We start from the raw sequence: 17825 nt of genomic DNA, 5'->3' as shown, positions 1-17825 counted from the left end.
ATCGCAACCTCTGTCTTGGCGTCTCATTTATGCTTCCTGGCCTATTTTCACCCTTCCACTCCACCCTATCACATCATATACGTGTTATCTGCAGACGTCAAAACTACATAAAGAGTTCTCCAATTCAGGAGAATTCCTACTGCGCAAGACTAATGGGGCCGTGACACTGCCGCGATTCAATCGTATAATTTGATCGTTACAATGAGATCGCCCATTGAATCGCATGAAGCAACCCGTCACACGGTAAATGCACTGTACGAGAGCAAACGATCTTTGGAGAAGCAGGTTCTGCTAATGTTCCAACATAGCTCTCACTCTTTCTAAAATTACCTTTAAGCATTAGCTAGTCCTTCACGAGACAGTCATTACGCAGACAGTTGCATCGGATGGTTTTCTGTCAAAGTATACGCCCTTTTTTTTTAGTCTCGGTATGGTTCGCAAAATGTGCCAGATGTTTTATTTATTTTTTTTTTTGAGAAAGGAAAAAACAGTTTTAGTTTTAGTCTGGTTACCCTAAACCAACATATATTTTTGTTTGGCCTAACGTGGGGTTTATTTATTCGACTAGTTTCTTTTTTAATTTACACAAATGTATTCCCGTAAACTAGAAATCAAGACCCAGATGATTTTCTCATGACGTCCTACCTCACTTTAAAAAAAATAAGGCGGCACTGTGGCAACCGCATTTTTCAATCAAGCAGATTGAAAGGTTTTTTTAATCATTCTTTGGCCCGCTCCTGACCATGTGATAGCGTTTTAGCCTGGCAGCTTAAAAAACATTAATCAATTTTGAAACCAAACTTTGGCTTGAAATTGAAATTAAATAACTAACACGAAAGTGGTTCCAGTGCATGTATTCCCTCAATCCCAAAAATGAATACATATGCAATATTTGAATTGATATAAGGTCAAAGATGCAGCCACCACTCAACTCGTATTTGACCTCCGATGGTACCCACTTGACCAAGCCATGTTTTCGGTCGTAGTCGAGTTTCGGAACAAGACATGTATCAGTTGATTTCGAATTTGAACTCGTGAAAGGGGGTTAGTCAGTTGTCGTGTAACAGGTTGCGGGACCTGATTTGGCAGCATTTTGATTACGTATGTGTATTCTGGTCTGGGTGGCAGGATCTAGGTGAAAGCGAGGCTGTTCTTATCTCTGTATACAGTCGAGAGAGAGAGAGAAATAAATGTCGAGACATTAAAAAATGTCTCGACATGTATTTCTCTCTCTCTAAGAACAGCCTCGCTTTCACCTAGATCCTGCCTAAAAACAATGTTCAGACCTCATGTTCAGACTCGGCGTAATGATTCCGAAAGGACTACTTTTTAGCGGTCAAGTTCAGTCGTCCGCATACTCGAAAGTGAAAAAACGATGAAACGTTTTGCTACAGTATCGGAGGATGAACTGTCGAAGAAGAAAAAGAATCTCGTGCCAACCACTACGCAGAAGACCATCCGAGTTGTCCAGAAGAAGTTCTGAAACACGTCAAATTCCAAATCAAAAGACGACATTCTATTCTCTTACGTCACTATTCTTGGATTACGGTACCATTCGGCGGCTTTGCTACGAGTAGGCATAGTCTTGGTTGGCCGAGACTTGAGGTGGAATGCGAGTGATTAGGTTTGTTGATTTTGCTCGGAGAAGTGGTCCGTGTTCAAGCAAGTTTCTTTCTTCTTTGAAAACAAAAACCCTAAGACCAGTGAATTAGATCGATGGCAGTTTATTCCACACGCCCTACGGGCTCGTGGAATAAACTTCCATCTCGATTGACCAAAAGCCATGTTTGGATCACAGATCCAATTAACGTATAATACTCGTAGCATCGTCAGTCCACCGCGCACGGCAAAGGCAGTGAAATTGACAAGAAGAGCGGGGTAGTAGTTGCGCTGAGAAGGATAGCACACTTTTTTGTACCTCTCTTCGTTTTAACTTTCTGAGCGTGTTTTTAATCCAAACATATCATATCTATATGTTTTTGGAATCAAGAACCGACAAGGAATAAGATGAAGGTGTTTTTAAATTGATTTGGACAATTTAATTTTGATAATAATTTTTATATTTTTAATTTTCAGAGCTTGTTTTTAATCCAAATATAACATATTTATATATTTGTGGAATCAGAAAATGATAAAATATAAGATGTACGTAAATTGGGATTGTTTTATAAAAAAAATATTTTTTTTTACAATTTTCAGATTTTTAATGACCAAACTCACTCATTAGTTTTTAAGCCACCAAGCTGAAATGCAATACCAAACCCCGGCCTTTGTCGAAGATTCCTTGACCAAAATTTCAACCAATTTGGTTGAAAAATGAGGGCGTGACAGTGCCGCCTCAACTTTCACGAAACGCCGGATATGACGTCATCAAAGACATTTATCAAAAAAATGAAAAAAACGTATGGGGATTTCATACCCAGGAACTCTCATGTCAAATTTCATAAAGATCGGTCCAGTAGTTTAGTCTGAATCGCTCTACACACACACACACACAGACAGACAGACACACACACACACACACACATACACCACGACCCTCGTCTCGATTCCCCCCTCTATGTTAAAACATTTAGTCAAAACTTGACTAAATGTAAAAACAAGTCGCGTAAGGCGAAATTACTACATTTAGTCAAGCTGTCGAAGTAACGGGATGAAACTAAACGCACTGTATTTTTTCACCAAGACAGTACAGCTTCGTCAATCCCCGCGTGAAGGAAATCGCTCACCTCCCACGTGCAAAACGTAGTGATATTGACACGACAGATTAGCGCGGTAGCGTATTGTGCTAAGCAGGAAAGCGCGCTTTTCTGTATTCTTGTTAACTTTCTGAGCTTGTTTTGAATACAACCTATCATATCTATATGTTTTTGGAATCAGGAAATGATAAAGACTAAGATGAAATCATTTTTGGATCGATTTCTTAAATTTTAATCGTAAGATTAATTAATCTATTTTTGTTAATTGTGATCACATTTTAAGAGTAAACATGACATATGTATATATTTTAGATTCAGAATGTGATGAAGAATACGATGCAATCAATTGTAAATCTGTTTGCGAAAAATCGATTTTAATGACAACTTTAATGAGCAAACTCATACCAAAGTCCGAGCTTCGTCGAAGATTACTTGACCAAAATTTCAACCAATTTGATTGAAAAATGAAAGCGTGACAGTGCCACCTCAACTTTCACGAAAAGCCGGATATGACGTCATCAAAGACATTTATCAAGAAAATGAAAACAACATCTGGAGATACCATACTCAGGATCTCTCATGTCAAGTTTCATGAAGATCGGTCTAGTAGTTTTCTCTGAATCGCTCTACACACACACACACACACACACACACACACACACACATACACCACACCCTCGTCTCGATTCCCCCCTCTACGTTAAAACATTTAGTCAAAACTTGACTAAATGCAAAAAGAAAAAAAAAGTGGTTTTGTAATCCCAACGCGAGGGCAATCTATAGGAAATCCTGTCATTGCTGAAGTGTCTTTGTTCTAGTGCTTTGATTTTGTTACCTTTTTTTCTAATACATTTCCCGGTCATTTTCGCCGGAGAACTTTGGTGTGGCGGCCTGGCCTGGGTCGTCTTGATTAGTTTAGTATTGATGTTCTTCTTCATCTCAGACCGCAAGCAAATCCTGCTGCATCTACATCGAAAACCTGATGTGTGTCGGGATGAGAGGAGCGGGGGGGGGGGGGGGGGAAGATGGGTGGGGGGGGGGGTGGTAGGGCGGATGGAAGGTGGTGGGTTTGGGGATGGAGGTAGGATATTGAACTCTGGCTGGTGGGAGGGGGAAGAAGCTGTACAGAATCTAACTGTTGGTGTGTACTTATGATGTACATGGGGAGAGGCAGAGAAAGCTTTGATTGACATGTCTGTCGAGTTTGATCTTATTGTTTTTGAAGACCGCCCTCATCTCTCTCTCTCTCTCTCTCTCTCTCTCTCTCTCTCTCTCTCTCTCTCTCTCTCTCTCTCTCTCTCTCTCTCTCTCTCTCTCTCTCTCTCTCTCTCTCTCTCTCTTCACTTCCATCATCCTTTAAGCACTTAAAGTCATTAAAAAGTTTTAAAAAAATGTGTTAAAAACCACTTAATGTCTGAGTTTAACGCCTTTTGATTTACCACACTTAGTATTACGCCAAAGATATGCTGTGCATTGTATATTCTGAACATATTTTTGCTGTACTATTGCTACATGTTCGATTGCTACCAGCTTGTATTTATAATTACCTGCATAGTATGCATTTGATTTTATGAATAACCACATATGTATGCTCTTCATGCCTCATCTTCATCATCATCATCATCATCATCATCATCATCATCATCATCGTCATCATCATCATCATCGTCATCTTTATTATCACGTGCTGAAGTTTTCCGACCTCCTTTTGTTGGTTAACTTTTTTAATTTTTAATTTTTAATGTTTTAATGATATAATTGTGTGTCTATGCGTCCCAAGGACAGATTGTAAGAAAAGGCGTAGCCTTAAATCTTAATCCTTGTTAAATAAAGTTCAATTCAATTCTCTCTCTCTCTCTCTCTCTCTCTCTCTCTCTCTCTCTCTCTCTCTCTCTCTCTCTCTCTCTCTCTCTCTCTCTCTCTGTCTTACACCTTCCTCTCTTTCTCTCTCTATCTCACTCCCCTAGTCCCCTCTCTCTCCTCCCTCCATCTCTGTCACACAACCTCACTCCCTTCCCCCGCTTTTAGTCTAGGTCCCCACCTCCTTCCCTATCTGTCTTCATGCTTCAACCTATGCTGATTTTGGCAATTCCGCTTTTCCGGAAATGTCAGAAAACCTTATCTTTGAAGAATATTGGCAGAGCATTTTTATGTCTCAGGATCTAACAACTGGAAAAGAAATTGCATGCAAAAACTCTACATTTGGAGATGTCCCCCAGCCATTTAAAACTTCTCGACTGAATTTTTGTCTCCTTATTTTTACTTTCCCGAACGAAAAAATTGCTTCTTGTAATTACAGAAGACATCTGATCCTGAAATTAGAGCTTTTAGAGAGACATTGAGGGTAAGGAAGGGTTCCAAATTGAAAACGAAATAGAGAAAATGAGAAGAAGAAGAAGAAGAAAGATGCAAGAACCACGCAAGGGCTGAGTGGGTACAAAGATGCGACTGCTATTCAGAGAGATACGAAAATAAAGTAAAAAGAATGTATTTCTGAAAGGGGACGATTGGTGCTATAGACACGTTGGGGAGACTGAGACCAGAACAAGTGGAGAACGAGGGGTATCCGGCGAGACAGAGAGATTCACAGAATGCATGAGACTGAGGCTGATTCTCAGAATACAAACCAACCAACGCAGTGGCAAAGAAGCAAGGACAAACACGCGGACAAGAAAAAAGACTGACAAATAAACACATGGACTACCTGACTGGATTTGACGGATACACTTTAAACTAAGAAAGAGAGAGACAGAGAGACAGACAGACAGACAGACAGACAGACGGACCGACCGACCGACAGACAGACTGACAGACAGACAGACTGACAGACATACAGACAGACAGACAGACAGACAGCAACAGACAGACAGACAGATGGATGTAAAGAGAGAGAGAGAGAGAGAGAGAGAGAGAGAGAGAGAGAAGGATGGAGGGAGAGAGAGAGAGAGAAAGAGAGAGAGAAGGATGGAGGGAGAGAGAGAGAGAGAGAGAGAAGGATGGAGGGAGAGAGAGAGAGGGAGAGAGAGAGAGAGAGAAGGATGGAGGGAGAGAGAGAGAGAGAGAGAAGGATGGAGGGAGAGAGAGAGAGAGAGGGAGAGAGAGAAAGAGAGAGAGACAAAGAGAGAGGGAGCATAGAGAAAGTTAGAGAGAGATACAGAGGGAGAGAGAGAAAGAGAGAGAGGGGGATGGAGAGAGAGAGAGAGAGTGATCAAGGAACCTTCGCACACACACCGCTCCACCTCTGTTCCCCCCGCCCCTCACCACCCAACCCCCACCCCCCACCATGCACACACACAAATGACACCCCCATTCAAAGTTTATGCCGTGTAGACTACAACTAACACAGACGCTGAACAAATCGATAATTTTGTTCACCGTTGGTGCCCAGACTATTCATCACAACAATACCGCCCGTTAGACACATAAGTACATACTTACTGGGTCGAGAGTTCTTTACTTGCTCGGCGTCTACTGTGGCAGTACTGTCTTTCTTGTTCTTGTTCTTGTTCTTTTTCTTGTTCTTGTTCTTGTTCGTTTCATGTGTGTGTGATAGGGTGGAGTGGAAGGGGGGGAATAGGCCAGGAAGCATAAATGAGACGCCAAGACAGAGGTTGCGATAACGTGACTTTTACTTAACGTACACCAGAAGCAAACACCAGAAAGTTAACACCAGAAAGTTAACACCAGAAAGTTAACACCAGAAAGCAGTGTCTGATGACACATGAAAAGAAAAGAAAACATAATATAAGTACATGGCATAACAAGTAAAACGCACCATTCATACCAATGCATCCTAACCATACATACATTCCACAATAAACCTAAACAATACAGCCAAAATCCTGCAGACACAGCATTCTCTGAAAGAGAATCCACAGTGAGTTAAACAACTCCACAACAGCTAATGTCAAGGGAAGTAACCAACATCTTCCCTTAGGCCTAAGCCTTGCATTGGAAAATGCTCTACATAAATTAACCAACTGCATGAACCGCAACTGCAAAATAATTGTTATTATTAAGTATGTTCATCGCCATAGAGACACATCTTCATCGAGTTGAATAATAACGACAAGAATAAGAAAGATAACTCATGATACGAGTTCATTACCCAAAATATATGTGTCAACCATAATTCCCGTTCATCAATTGTAGGGGTTTCTGCGCCTAAATCGTAAATAGGTAGCTTTACGGGCCAATGGCACTGAGGGCTTAACTTTGGGCTTTTAACCGACTACTACTCAGACTTTACTGATCTCCAGAAATAATATGTGATAAAATGGGGAAAAATGGCAACGATACACATGGGTTACGATACACGCGCGAGTTTTATGTGCTAGACATTATTTAGCCCAGTGGAATGCTAGTACAAAATGTGTATATGTGTTTTCCCCAAACAAAGCCCATTGAACTGGCGGGAAAACGAGAATGAGTCTGCCTTACTTGATTCTCTACGAGTCTTTAGTTTACAAGACTCTAAAACAGCTTTAGAACTACTGGTCATCAAATATTAGAAGTTATCAACGCTCAATTTCAGCGTCAAATCATGAAAGTAATTAGAAACTGATCTAGAAAACACATCTCTCTGATAGATCAAAATGGCGTCATCAACTCTGACGCGAGACCGGTCGGACATCGCCCGGGACCAAATCAGCGTCAAAATGTACATATGCAAACATCATAGCATGAAATGAAACATAAGAATAAAGCATAAGGAAAGAATACAGCATAAGGAATGAATAAAGCATAAGGAATGAATAAAGCATCTAGTTACTTACAGATTCTCCTCAGTGAGCACACTCAGTGAAACGTAAACACAAGAGCACAGGTATCGGAATCTAACACCACAAGTCGACTGATTACAACTTCGCGACAAATATGGTCAGCACTTCGACCGTTCACGTCAACCGACACAATCGAGCAGCACACAGCTCAGTATATCACAAATCGGGTTCCCTCCTCTAGCCTAAATGCTCTCCCTTTTAAAGGCTGGTCAACTCCGATTCCCAATAGCCAATAGGAAAGATACCCGGTGTCAGACAACGGGGGGCGTTCTACTTAAGATTGCCTGCCCAATGAAAAGGGATCGTTACCGAGGCAGAAATCGTTACAGAGGTGTCACACACCGGAAATATTACAAGCAGTGTCAAAGCTGATACACAGAAGGGGGAGAGGGGTAAGAGACTAAAACCTCTTCTATGATATACCCTGTCAAAAGAAATGACACCCACTTGACAAAACGCCGTCCAACGATACCCAGACAGTCTGGCGGCACATTACATAACGACCACCTAAATCTGAGATAAGAGGTTAGAAAGGAATCCGGTCAAGAGTCTACCCTACGATAGTAAACACACAATAATCCTAGCTGGAGACACAACTTGGGTCAGGGGAAGATAATAGACAGGGGAGGCAACTGAGTCGGGCAGGAGATAATTACACAAAAAGACTGGATACGCCACTTGACTACATCCCCCCCAGCTCTATACCAACTGCGTCCTCGCAGGTACAGCGCCTCGGGAATAGCTGAAAATGACATCTATAAATCAAACACAAGTTCACCCAAGTGAAACAACAAATAAAATCAGAAACGGTAACGGATGACACGCACAGTCACCCAACCCATTCATACAAGACACAATACAACAGGCAATCAATAATCATAGTGTACACACAGTCTCTTAGCTGAGCACAATAGCTAACAAGCAAGCAAGGCATGGTTACGCCACATGTGTGACTGAAGAGTTTTCATGATTTTACGAGGGGGTGGTTTAGCTGGGACTTAGAGTAAAGGGGCAGGACAAATTGAGCACAGAATCCCACAATGTTATCGGGTCAGCGTCGTGAAGCTCTACGGGGGCTGGGGCTGTCGCAAGCCGATGCTCTTTCTCTGTGAGCTGCTGTTGCAACAACGCTTCCAGGTCTTTGCGAATGTGTCCTGCTGCTTTCCGCTCAATTGACACCTCTTCACACTTGAAAACTAACCGCTCTCTAAGTTGGCGTATTTCTAAGTCCTTCTGGAAACGTTCATCCTGTAACTGTTGTTTGGCCTCCAGTTCCTTCTTCAGTCGGGTCTCTAATCTGTCAATGGAGGCCTCGTGCTTCGACGTCAGCTGTTCCTGAGCAGTCACAACCTCCTCTGTCTGACTGCTCTGCTCGCGGGGCGGTTGCTTGATGGATGTTGACTGCTGGTCCACACGTAGCTCACTGGGCTGTCTCCATGACAGCGGTTGTTCACCTCCATGCCGCTTGGTAGGGCACCTGCTCTGTAGATGCCCGTGGCGGTTGCAAAGCCAACAACGTGGCTTCGCGGATGGTTGCTGTTGACGAGAGGCAGCCGGCGGGCGTTGGTGCAAGGCAGCTCGAAGCTCTGCTGACTTGATGGCGAGTTCGCTGACTTGTAATTGCAGGCTGCGTACCTCAGTGCTGCTCTCTGTTGCTTGATGTTGTTGCTTCGTCACCACCTCGAAATCATCTCTCATCCACCTGAGAGCTTCTGCACGGACTGCCGCAAAAGTGACAGCCTCACGCCCTCTCGCAAAGCGCATGAGGTCCCGTCTCATTGCAGGCAAGAACAGTCCGTGCATGAATCGATCACGAAGTGCAGCATCGGAAACCGTACCGGCAACAACAGCATTCGTCTTCACCTGCAGAGCCTGCAACCTGTGGGCATATGAGAGAATGCCCTCCTCTTGACTCTGGGAGATGCTGTAGAACGACGCTAGTAGAGTGGAAATGCTGGCGTGGTCCCCAAACGTGTCCTGCAGGATGGTCAAGACTAAGTTGGCAGTGGCAGTCGCCTGAGGGGGGTGCAGGTTGATCTCCTTCTTGGCAGGCCCAGCAAGTGACTGGATCAGCCACTCTGCTCCCTCGCCTCCAAGGGCCGCCATGTTGAAATGGGAAATGATGCGCACTGCCTCAGTGCTGAAATCGTCGAGCTGACAGCCATCGTCACCACCAGTGAAGACAGGAAGCCTGGGAGGGGGGAACATCTGCCACTGGGGTCTAGGAACCCCGTCGACCGCCATCTTGGATACGCTGAGTACCCCCTACACTGCTACCCCTGCTTTCTGGTGTTAAACTACGGCGTCTCTACTTCCTGAATCCTGCTCCGCATGCGCCAGATGTGATAGGGTGGAGTGGAAGGGGGGTAGGCCAGGAAGCATAAATGAGACGCCAAGACAGAGGTTGCGATAACGTGACTTTTACTTAACGTACACCAGAAGCAAACACCAGAAAGTTAACACCAGAAAGTTAACACCAGAAAGTTAACACCAGAAAGTTAACACCAGAAAGCAGTGTCTGATGACACATGAAAAGAAAAGAAAACATAATATAAGTACATGGCATAACAAGTAAAACGCACCATTCATACCAATGCATCCTAACCATACATACATTCCACAATAAACCTAAACAATACAGCCAAAATCCTGCAGACACAGCATTCTCTGAAAGAGAATCCACAGTGAGTTAAACAACTCCACAACAGCTAATGTCAAGGGAAGTAACCAACATCTTCCCTTAGGCCTAAGCCTTGCATTGGAAAATGCTCTACATAAATTAACCAACTGCATGAACCGCAACTGCAAAATAATTGTTATTATTAAGTATGTTCATCGCCATAGAGACACATCTTCATCGAGTTGAATAATAACGACAAGAATAAGAAAGATAACTCATGATACGAGTTCATTACCCAAAATATATGTGTCAACCATAATTCCCGTTCATCAATTGTAGGGGTTTCTGCGCCTAAATCGTAAATAGGTAGCTTTACGGGCCAATGGCACTGAGGGCTTAACTTTGGGCTTTTAACCGACTACTGCTCAGACTTTACTGATCTCCAGAAATAATATGTGATAAAATGGGGAAACATGGCAACGATACACATGGGTTACGATACACGCGCGAGTTTTATGTGCTAGACATTATTTAGCCCAGTGGAATGCTCGTACAAAATGTGTATATGTGTTTTCCCCAAACAAAGCCCATTGAACTGGCGGGAAAATGAGAACGAGTCTGCCTTACTTGATTCTTACGAGTCTTTAATTTACAAGACTCTAAAACAGCTTTAGAACAACTGGTCATCAAATATTAGAAGTTATTAACGCTCAATTTCAGCGTCAAATCATGAAAGTGATTAGAAACTGATCTAGAAAGCACATCTCTCTGATAGATCAAAATGGCGTCAAAATGTACATATATGCAAACATCATAGCATCAAATGAAACATAAGAATAGAGCATAAGGAAAGAATACAGCATAAGGAATGAATACAGCATAAGGAATGAATAAAGCATTTAGTTACTTACAGATTCTCCTCAGTGAGCACACTTGAAACAGTAAACACAAGAGCACAGGTATCGGAATTTAACACCACAAGTCGACTGATTACAACTTCGCGACAAATATGGTCAGCACTTCGACCGTTCACGTCAACCGACACAATCGAGCAGCACACAGCTCAGTATATCACAAATCGCGTTCTCTCCTCTAGCCTAAATGCTCTCCCTTTTAAAGGCTGGTCAACTCCGATTCCCAATAGCCAATAGGAAAGGGTACCCGGTGTCAGACAACGGGGGGCGTTCTACTTAAAATGCCTGCCCAATGAAAAGGGATCGTTACCGAGGCAGAAATCGTTACAGAGGTGTCACACACCGGAAATATTACAAGTAGTGTCAAAGCTGATACACAGAAGGGGGGGGGGGTAAGAGACTAACACCTCCAAGCTACCTGGCATCTTCTATAATTGTACCCTGTCAAAAGAAATGACACCCACTTGACAAAACGCCGTCCAACGATACCGAGACAGTCTGGCGGCACATTACCTAACGACCACCTAAATCTGAGATAAGAGGTTAGAAAGGAATCCGGTCAAGAGTCTACCCTACGATAGTAAACACACAATAATCCTAGCTGGAGACACAACTTGGGTCAGGGGAAGATAATAGACAGGGGAGGCAACTGAGTCGGGCAGGAGATAATTACACAAAAAGACTGGATACGCCACTTGACTACATGTGTATTGTAGTAGGGACTAGTTGTAAGAAAGGATCGGCCATATGGACCTAATGCTATTATCCTTCCGTCATTAATGTTTTCGAGTTGTTGTTGTTGTTGTTGTTGTTGTTGTTGTTGTTGTTGTTGTTGTTGTTGTTGTTGTTGTTGTTGTTGTTGTTGTTGTTGTTGTTGTTGTTGGTGGTGGTGGTGTTGATGTTGTTGTTATTGTTGTTGTTGATGTTGTTGTTGATGTTGTTGTTGATGTTGATGTTGTTGTTGTTGTTTTTCTTGTTCTTGTTCTTGTTCTTGTTCTTGTTCTTCTTCTTCTTCTTCTTCTTCTTCTTCTTGTGCAAGTTGGGGTGGGGGTAGGGGTGAGTGTGTTGGAGTAGAATTATTGAGTATTTAGATGATCCAAAAAAGATTTAATATGCTTTGCCAGTATTATCCACTTTACCCAAAGTGACAAAAATGTTTGTATGTATCCGACCACAACAAAAATCTGTTAACTTCCAGATGCATTTGAAAAACACACACGATATAGGCATTTGTCATTTGTAACAATCACTTATGAAAATCTTGGTCCTGGTGTCTGTCTCTGTCTGCCTATCCGTTTGTCTTTATGTCTGTCTGCCTGTCGGTTCTCCTTCCCTCTCTTTCTTTCTCTCTCTCTCTCTCTCTCTCTCTCTCTCTCTCTCTCTCTCTCTCTCTCTCTCTCTCTCAATAATTGTTTGAGAGCTAGAAATTTTGTCAACTTAATGAATATTGAAAATCAGGAAATGCTGGCATCATTTATTTTTGATTGTTTAAAACTTAGACAAGTGCTGATTGCAAATCCTGAACAATAGCAGAAAAGGCGACAACTTAACTACACTATTTAACCGGCTATGGCCGTCATTGTAATGTACATATTATATAATATCACAATTACTTTTTCTGATGGACTAGATAGTCCACCAGTATTACATTTATGTTTGTCCTTGATGTTGTTTTTGCCACGTTTTTACCCCCAATTGCAAGGGGCATGTTGCCTAAATGCATTAAAATTCGTTAATCGTTAATCGTTAATCGTTAATCTCTCTCTCTCTCTCTTTCTCTCTCTCACTCTCTCTCTCTTTCACTCTCTCTCACTCTCTCTCTCTTTCACTCTCTCTCTCTCTCTCTCTTTCACTCTCTCTCTCTCTCTTTCACTCCCTCTCTCTCTTTCACTCTCTCTCTCTCTCTCTCTCTCTTTCACTCTTTCTCTCTTTCACTCTCTCTCTCTCTCTCTCTTTCACTCTCTCTCTCTCACTCTCTCTCTCTCTTTTACTCTCTCTCTCTCTCACTTTATCTCGCTCTCTCTCTCTCTCCCTCCCCTCTCTCTCTCTCTCTTTCACTCTCTCTCTCTCTCTTTCACCCTCTCTCTCTCTCTCTTTCACTCTCCCTCTCTCTCTTTCACTCCCTCTCTCTCTTTCACTCTCTCTCTCTATTTCTCTCTCTCTATCTCTCTCTCTCTCTCTCTCTCTCACTCTTGCAAAAACATCCGAGTAATCAGTGGTCAGTTGCACTGATTATTGTCCGGTCGGTTCAATATGCCTTTGTGTCCGTAATCTGTCTAACCCCCCCCCCCCCCCACCCCCACCCCCTCGCTCCCAAGGTGTTGGTGATATTTCCACGTTTGTAAGAGAATTTCGCCAAAGACTTGTCGATTGCTTTAGACAGGATTGGCATAGTTCCCTTGAATCACACGTTTTTTATAATGTGTATTCGTTATTTAAGCAGTCCTTGTGTATGAGTGGTTATTTGTATCAGATAAGAAATGTTCATTTGAGAAGAATGTTAGCACGTTTCAGATTTGGTATGTCACCCTTAAATAACCACTATTTACAGTATAAACCCAATGTGAATAACGTAGACAGATTTTGCCCTTTGTGCTCAGATGATACACTGGAGACGGAAGTACATTTTTTACTTGTTTGTCCCGCATATAATGAGATCAGAGTTGAATTAATAGCCTCAAAGTATTATCGGAACCCATCCATGTTTAGAATGTGCCAATTACTATCCTCAACAAATGGCCAAGTGGTAAGACAATTAGCAACGTATATTTACAAAGCACTACGATTTCGCACTGATTCTCTGGAAAATGCTCAGTTGCAAGATGCAGGTCCATAATGTTGCTTTTTCTGCTTATTTTAAACATTGTTCGCTTGTATAATGTGTCACCAGTCTTGTTATGGGCCGGAGGCCTAACAAATAAAATTTCCGACTCCGACTCCGACTCTCTCTCTCTTTCACTCTTTCTCTCTTTCACTCTCGCTCTCTCTCTCTCTTTCACTCTCTCTCTCTCTCACTCTCTCTCTCTCTTTTACTCTCTCTCTCTCTCTCACTTTATCTCGCTCTCTCTCTCTCTCTCCCTCCCCCTCTCTCTCTCTCTCTTCCTCCCCCTCTCTCTCTCTCTCTTTCACTCTCTCTCTCTCTCTTTCACCCTCTCTCTCTATTTCTCTCTCTCTTTTACTCTCGCTCTCTCTCTCTCTCTTTCACTCTCCCTCTCTCTCTTTCACTCCCTCTCTCTCTCTCTCTCTCTCTCTCTCTCTCTCTCTCTCTCTCTCTCTCTCTCTCTCTCTCTCTCTCTCACTCTTGCAAAAACATCCGAGTAATCAGTGGTCAGTTGCACTGATTATTGTCCGGTCGGTTCAATATGCCTTTGTGTCCGTAATCTGTCTAACCCCCCCCCCCCCACCCCCTCGCTCCCCTGATTCTTCCTATGTCTTTATGTCCCCCTGTACCTTCTTCTCTCTCTCTCTTTCTCTCTCTCTCTTTCTCTCTCTCTCCCTCTCTCTCTCTCTTTTTCTTTCTCTCTGTCTCTTCTCTCTGTCTCTCTCTCTCTCTCTCTCTCTCTCTCTCTCTCTCTCTCTCTCTCTCTCTCTCTCTCTTTCTGTCTGGCGCAAAAATTGGCATATGAACGATTTTTAAGGGTATGCGTGTCTCCTTGGTAGTTTTTGCTTGTGTTGGGTTATCTTCTTTTTTTCTTTTTCTTTTTTGTGGGGATCTTTAAATTCTTGTTTCCAGTTCGTCCCTCCGCTTTTTATATTTCTGTTCTTTCAATCTTCAAGGACTTTTTTTCGGGAAGCGAGTTTTGCGTGCTAGAAGTCATGTCTCACTTAGACATACAATAAGCGGTAATGAACCGCCTTCAAAATAAAAATTCTTGCATGCAAGCAAGGTAAATATTTTTAAAAAACCATCAAAAGCTAGCTTTTTAAAAGTCAAGTGCAATGTCAGACCAAGAATTCTCAAATTAAAAAAAAATCACCGAAGTTTGGGCTCCTGCAGAACTAATTTCAATATAAGACGCAAAAACCAGAAGTTAAAAATGAAAATAAAAATAAACATAAAAATGTTTTCCTTGAAATGTATTGGAGTGTTTGCGAGAGCGTATAATGGCAAAATTCGTACATATCACGCTACATCGGCAACCAAAAGGTTAACATCACAAGATTTTCTGTAAACCTAACTGCACTCGTATTAGATATGTTTTTACTCATCCGATGTGGAGACTTCAAAAACTGGAAAGGGCACAAAAGAAGAAGGACAAGGAAGAAGAAAAAACAAGTCGCGTAAAGCGATATCAAAACAATCAGTCATTCTGAACAAAAACTAAGTCTTGGCTCACCAGAACCCGTTGACTGACACAGCTCTGTCTCGGTAACATATTAACAGGGAACCTAATTTGTGTAAAACAGATTTTCCATTTTGACGAACGTATCAGTTCAAATATAACATATCAACATACTTTGGGATTCAGAACCAAATAAAGAATGCAATAAAAGCACGTGTGTAGATGTTATTGCAAAGGTTTTTTTAAAGTAAATCTTTGATCAACAAACCGGCACGGTTGGCCTAGTGGTAAGGCGTCCGCCCCGTGATTGGGACGGCCTGGGTTCGAACCCCGGCTTGGTCATACCTAAGACTTTAAAATTGGCAATCTAGTGGCTGCTCCGCCTGGCGTCTGGCATTATGGGGTTAGTGCTAGGACCGGTTGGTCCGGTGTCAGAATAATGTGACTGGGTGAGACATGAAGCCTGTGCTGCGACTTCTGTCTTGTGTGTGGCGCACGTTATATGTCAAAGCAGCACCGCCCTGATATGGACCTTCGCGGTCGTCTGGGCGTTAAGCAAACAAACAATTTGTCGGCTTTAAAACTGATATGCCATTCCGTAGTCCGAATCAGGGCAATGAAAAACGGACCAAACATTTCAAGAAAATGGATTGAAAATTGCGACTGCGACAGTGCAGACTCAATTTTGTTTGAGGAAGGATATGACGCCAGAAAAGACAATTATTGAAAGATTGTATGACAATGATTTGTATTACATTATTTGAAAGAATGACCAAGTTAGGTTTTGTAATCAGGAGACGTTTTACAGGGATCGCTGCATGTGTACATGCACACAGACAGAGAGACATTTACAGACCTTCGGATCCCTGTAAATAGTAGTCTACCGGAATGCATTCAGTCAAATAAAGACTGAAAGTTCTTTAAAAAAAAAATAATAATAAAAAGAGGCGTATGGAAGAGGAGAAGAAGAAGGAGTAGGAGAGGAAATAAAAGAAGAAGATCAAGTTGCGTAAAGCGTGAGAACACTTTCTGTCAATTTGTCGGCCTAAAAGAATGAAGTGAAACTGAACTCGTTGGAACATTCTACGTGAAAACTAGTAATCTTAAACTGGCTTAAAGCCTTCCAAAGGCGTGAGTAAGTGTGTGTGTGTGTGTGTGTGCGTGTGTGTGTGTGTGTGTGTGTGTGTAGGTGTGTGTGTGTGTGTTTGTCTGTGTGTGTGTGTGTGTGTGTGTGTGTGTGTGTGTGTCACTGCTGTGCAGAGCTCACTCTTTAGCTGGGCTGGCCTGGCAGCGTGACCCGGTCAATCTCACGCCCGGCAGTAGGCCCGCTTTAAATAACACACTTGCTCCACTGCTGTCTGCTAGTGCTGGCTGCTACAGCCAGAAAGTAGGGTAGTGTGTATTTTGACTAAACACACACAACTGACACGATCAAATAGATTCGGGCAACCCATGGCATAATAGGGGATACATTCAGCTTTAAAATGATACCAAGCATAACAAGGTCGAGAGTAGATGCAAAGAGTGTGTGGTGTATCAAAGAGACAGAATACAAACAGACACATTTGTGTCCCAGCACAATCCCTTCCAATCTCCACTCCATTCACACCCCAATTACTCAAGATGTCCAGTTCCCACAAGCAATGTTAGTAATTCAGTGTAAAGTACAGCATGCCTGCATGCAGAATCACTCACCACCAGTCTGGATACCAGTCCTATTCGCCAGCAGGAAAGGGTTAATTACTCCACTGTGGGGGGGCCGCGCGCCAGGCAAGATAGCAGCTAACGGTACTCCTGTTGCTTGTATAAACACTTAGAGAGAGAGGGTTCTCACATTCACTGTTTTTGTCCATAGAGCTCTGGTTATTCTATTATTCAGTCACAGAGTCAGTTGCTGATAGTGAATTCTTTAAAACTGTATCACAGAAGCAGGCCGAGATCTTTTTCAGTACATAGTATTCAAACTTGTTTCACAAAAAGACACTTCTCAAAGAAGGAAATAAAACACCTTTCTGTTGTCTCTGAAGGAACATACACTTCTACAAAATCAGAACCATGAAGAGACACCATAAATTAGGCCAGTTTATACAGGTTAATTTGCTTTACTTTGGACTTGACACTGCTGTTCTAAGGAGGGGAGAGACGATGGTTTTGAATGTCTTGATAGGCATTATCAAGCGAAATTTTGGAGGGAACATGTGAACCTTTTAATTTTATCACCCTGGCAAAACATTTGTTGCACAATGTTTGAGAATGAATGTCACTGTTGTCAAGCATGATGTTGATTCCATGATAGCTGTCAAGTTCTACGGTGGAATACCTACACAATTTCACTGCAGTGTCATATTTCTTTTTTGATCTTTCTCCACATACACGACAAAGAGAATGTAGTCTCTCCAAGTGTGCTTCTTTTGTATGAAGAGTTTCCATCACGAAGTGTGCTGAACTTAAACAACTAAAAAATCCACACCCATCTTTCAAGTCCCTTTGCCAGTCAGAAAATTAACACACACATGCACAAATCACAG

The 17825-nt window shown here is 42.4% G+C and overlaps 1 protein-coding gene and 1 long non-coding RNA gene across 2 annotated transcripts in view; one reads left to right on the top strand and one right to left on the bottom strand.

The window, feature by feature from the left end:
• The window catches only part of LOC138983867 (uncharacterized), a 73647-nt gene that overhangs the window by 29666 nt on the left and 26156 nt on the right, over nt 1–17825 (top strand). The gene's annotated exons all lie outside the window — the stretch shown is intronic.
• LOC138983861 (myosin-14-like) lies at nt 6244–9611 on the bottom strand. Its single transcript, XM_070357198.1, has 2 exons — nt 7475–9611; nt 6244–6330 (listed from the first exon to the last, which is right to left on the bottom strand). The coding sequence occupies exon 1, from the start codon at nt 9584–9586 to the stop codon at nt 8468–8470; it is 1119 nt and encodes a 372-aa protein (XP_070213299.1). The 5' UTR covers nt 9587–9611; the 3' UTR covers nt 6244–6330; nt 7475–8467.

Source organism: Littorina saxatilis, linkage group LG13 (genome assembly GCF_037325665.1).
Source record: "Littorina saxatilis isolate snail1 linkage group LG13, US_GU_Lsax_2.0, whole genome shotgun sequence".
NCBI lineage: Eukaryota > Metazoa > Mollusca > Gastropoda > Littorinimorpha > Littorinidae > Littorina > Littorina saxatilis.
Note: the sequence above shows the minus strand (reverse complement) of the source record. Positions and strands in the feature narration are given on the sequence as shown.

Bases quoted from the DNA above. Each gene is read 5' to 3' on its own strand.
- LOC138983861 (XM_070357198.1), bottom strand. From the start codon at position 9,586: ATGGCGGCCCTTGGAGGCGAGGGAGCAGAGTGGCTGATCCAGTCACTT.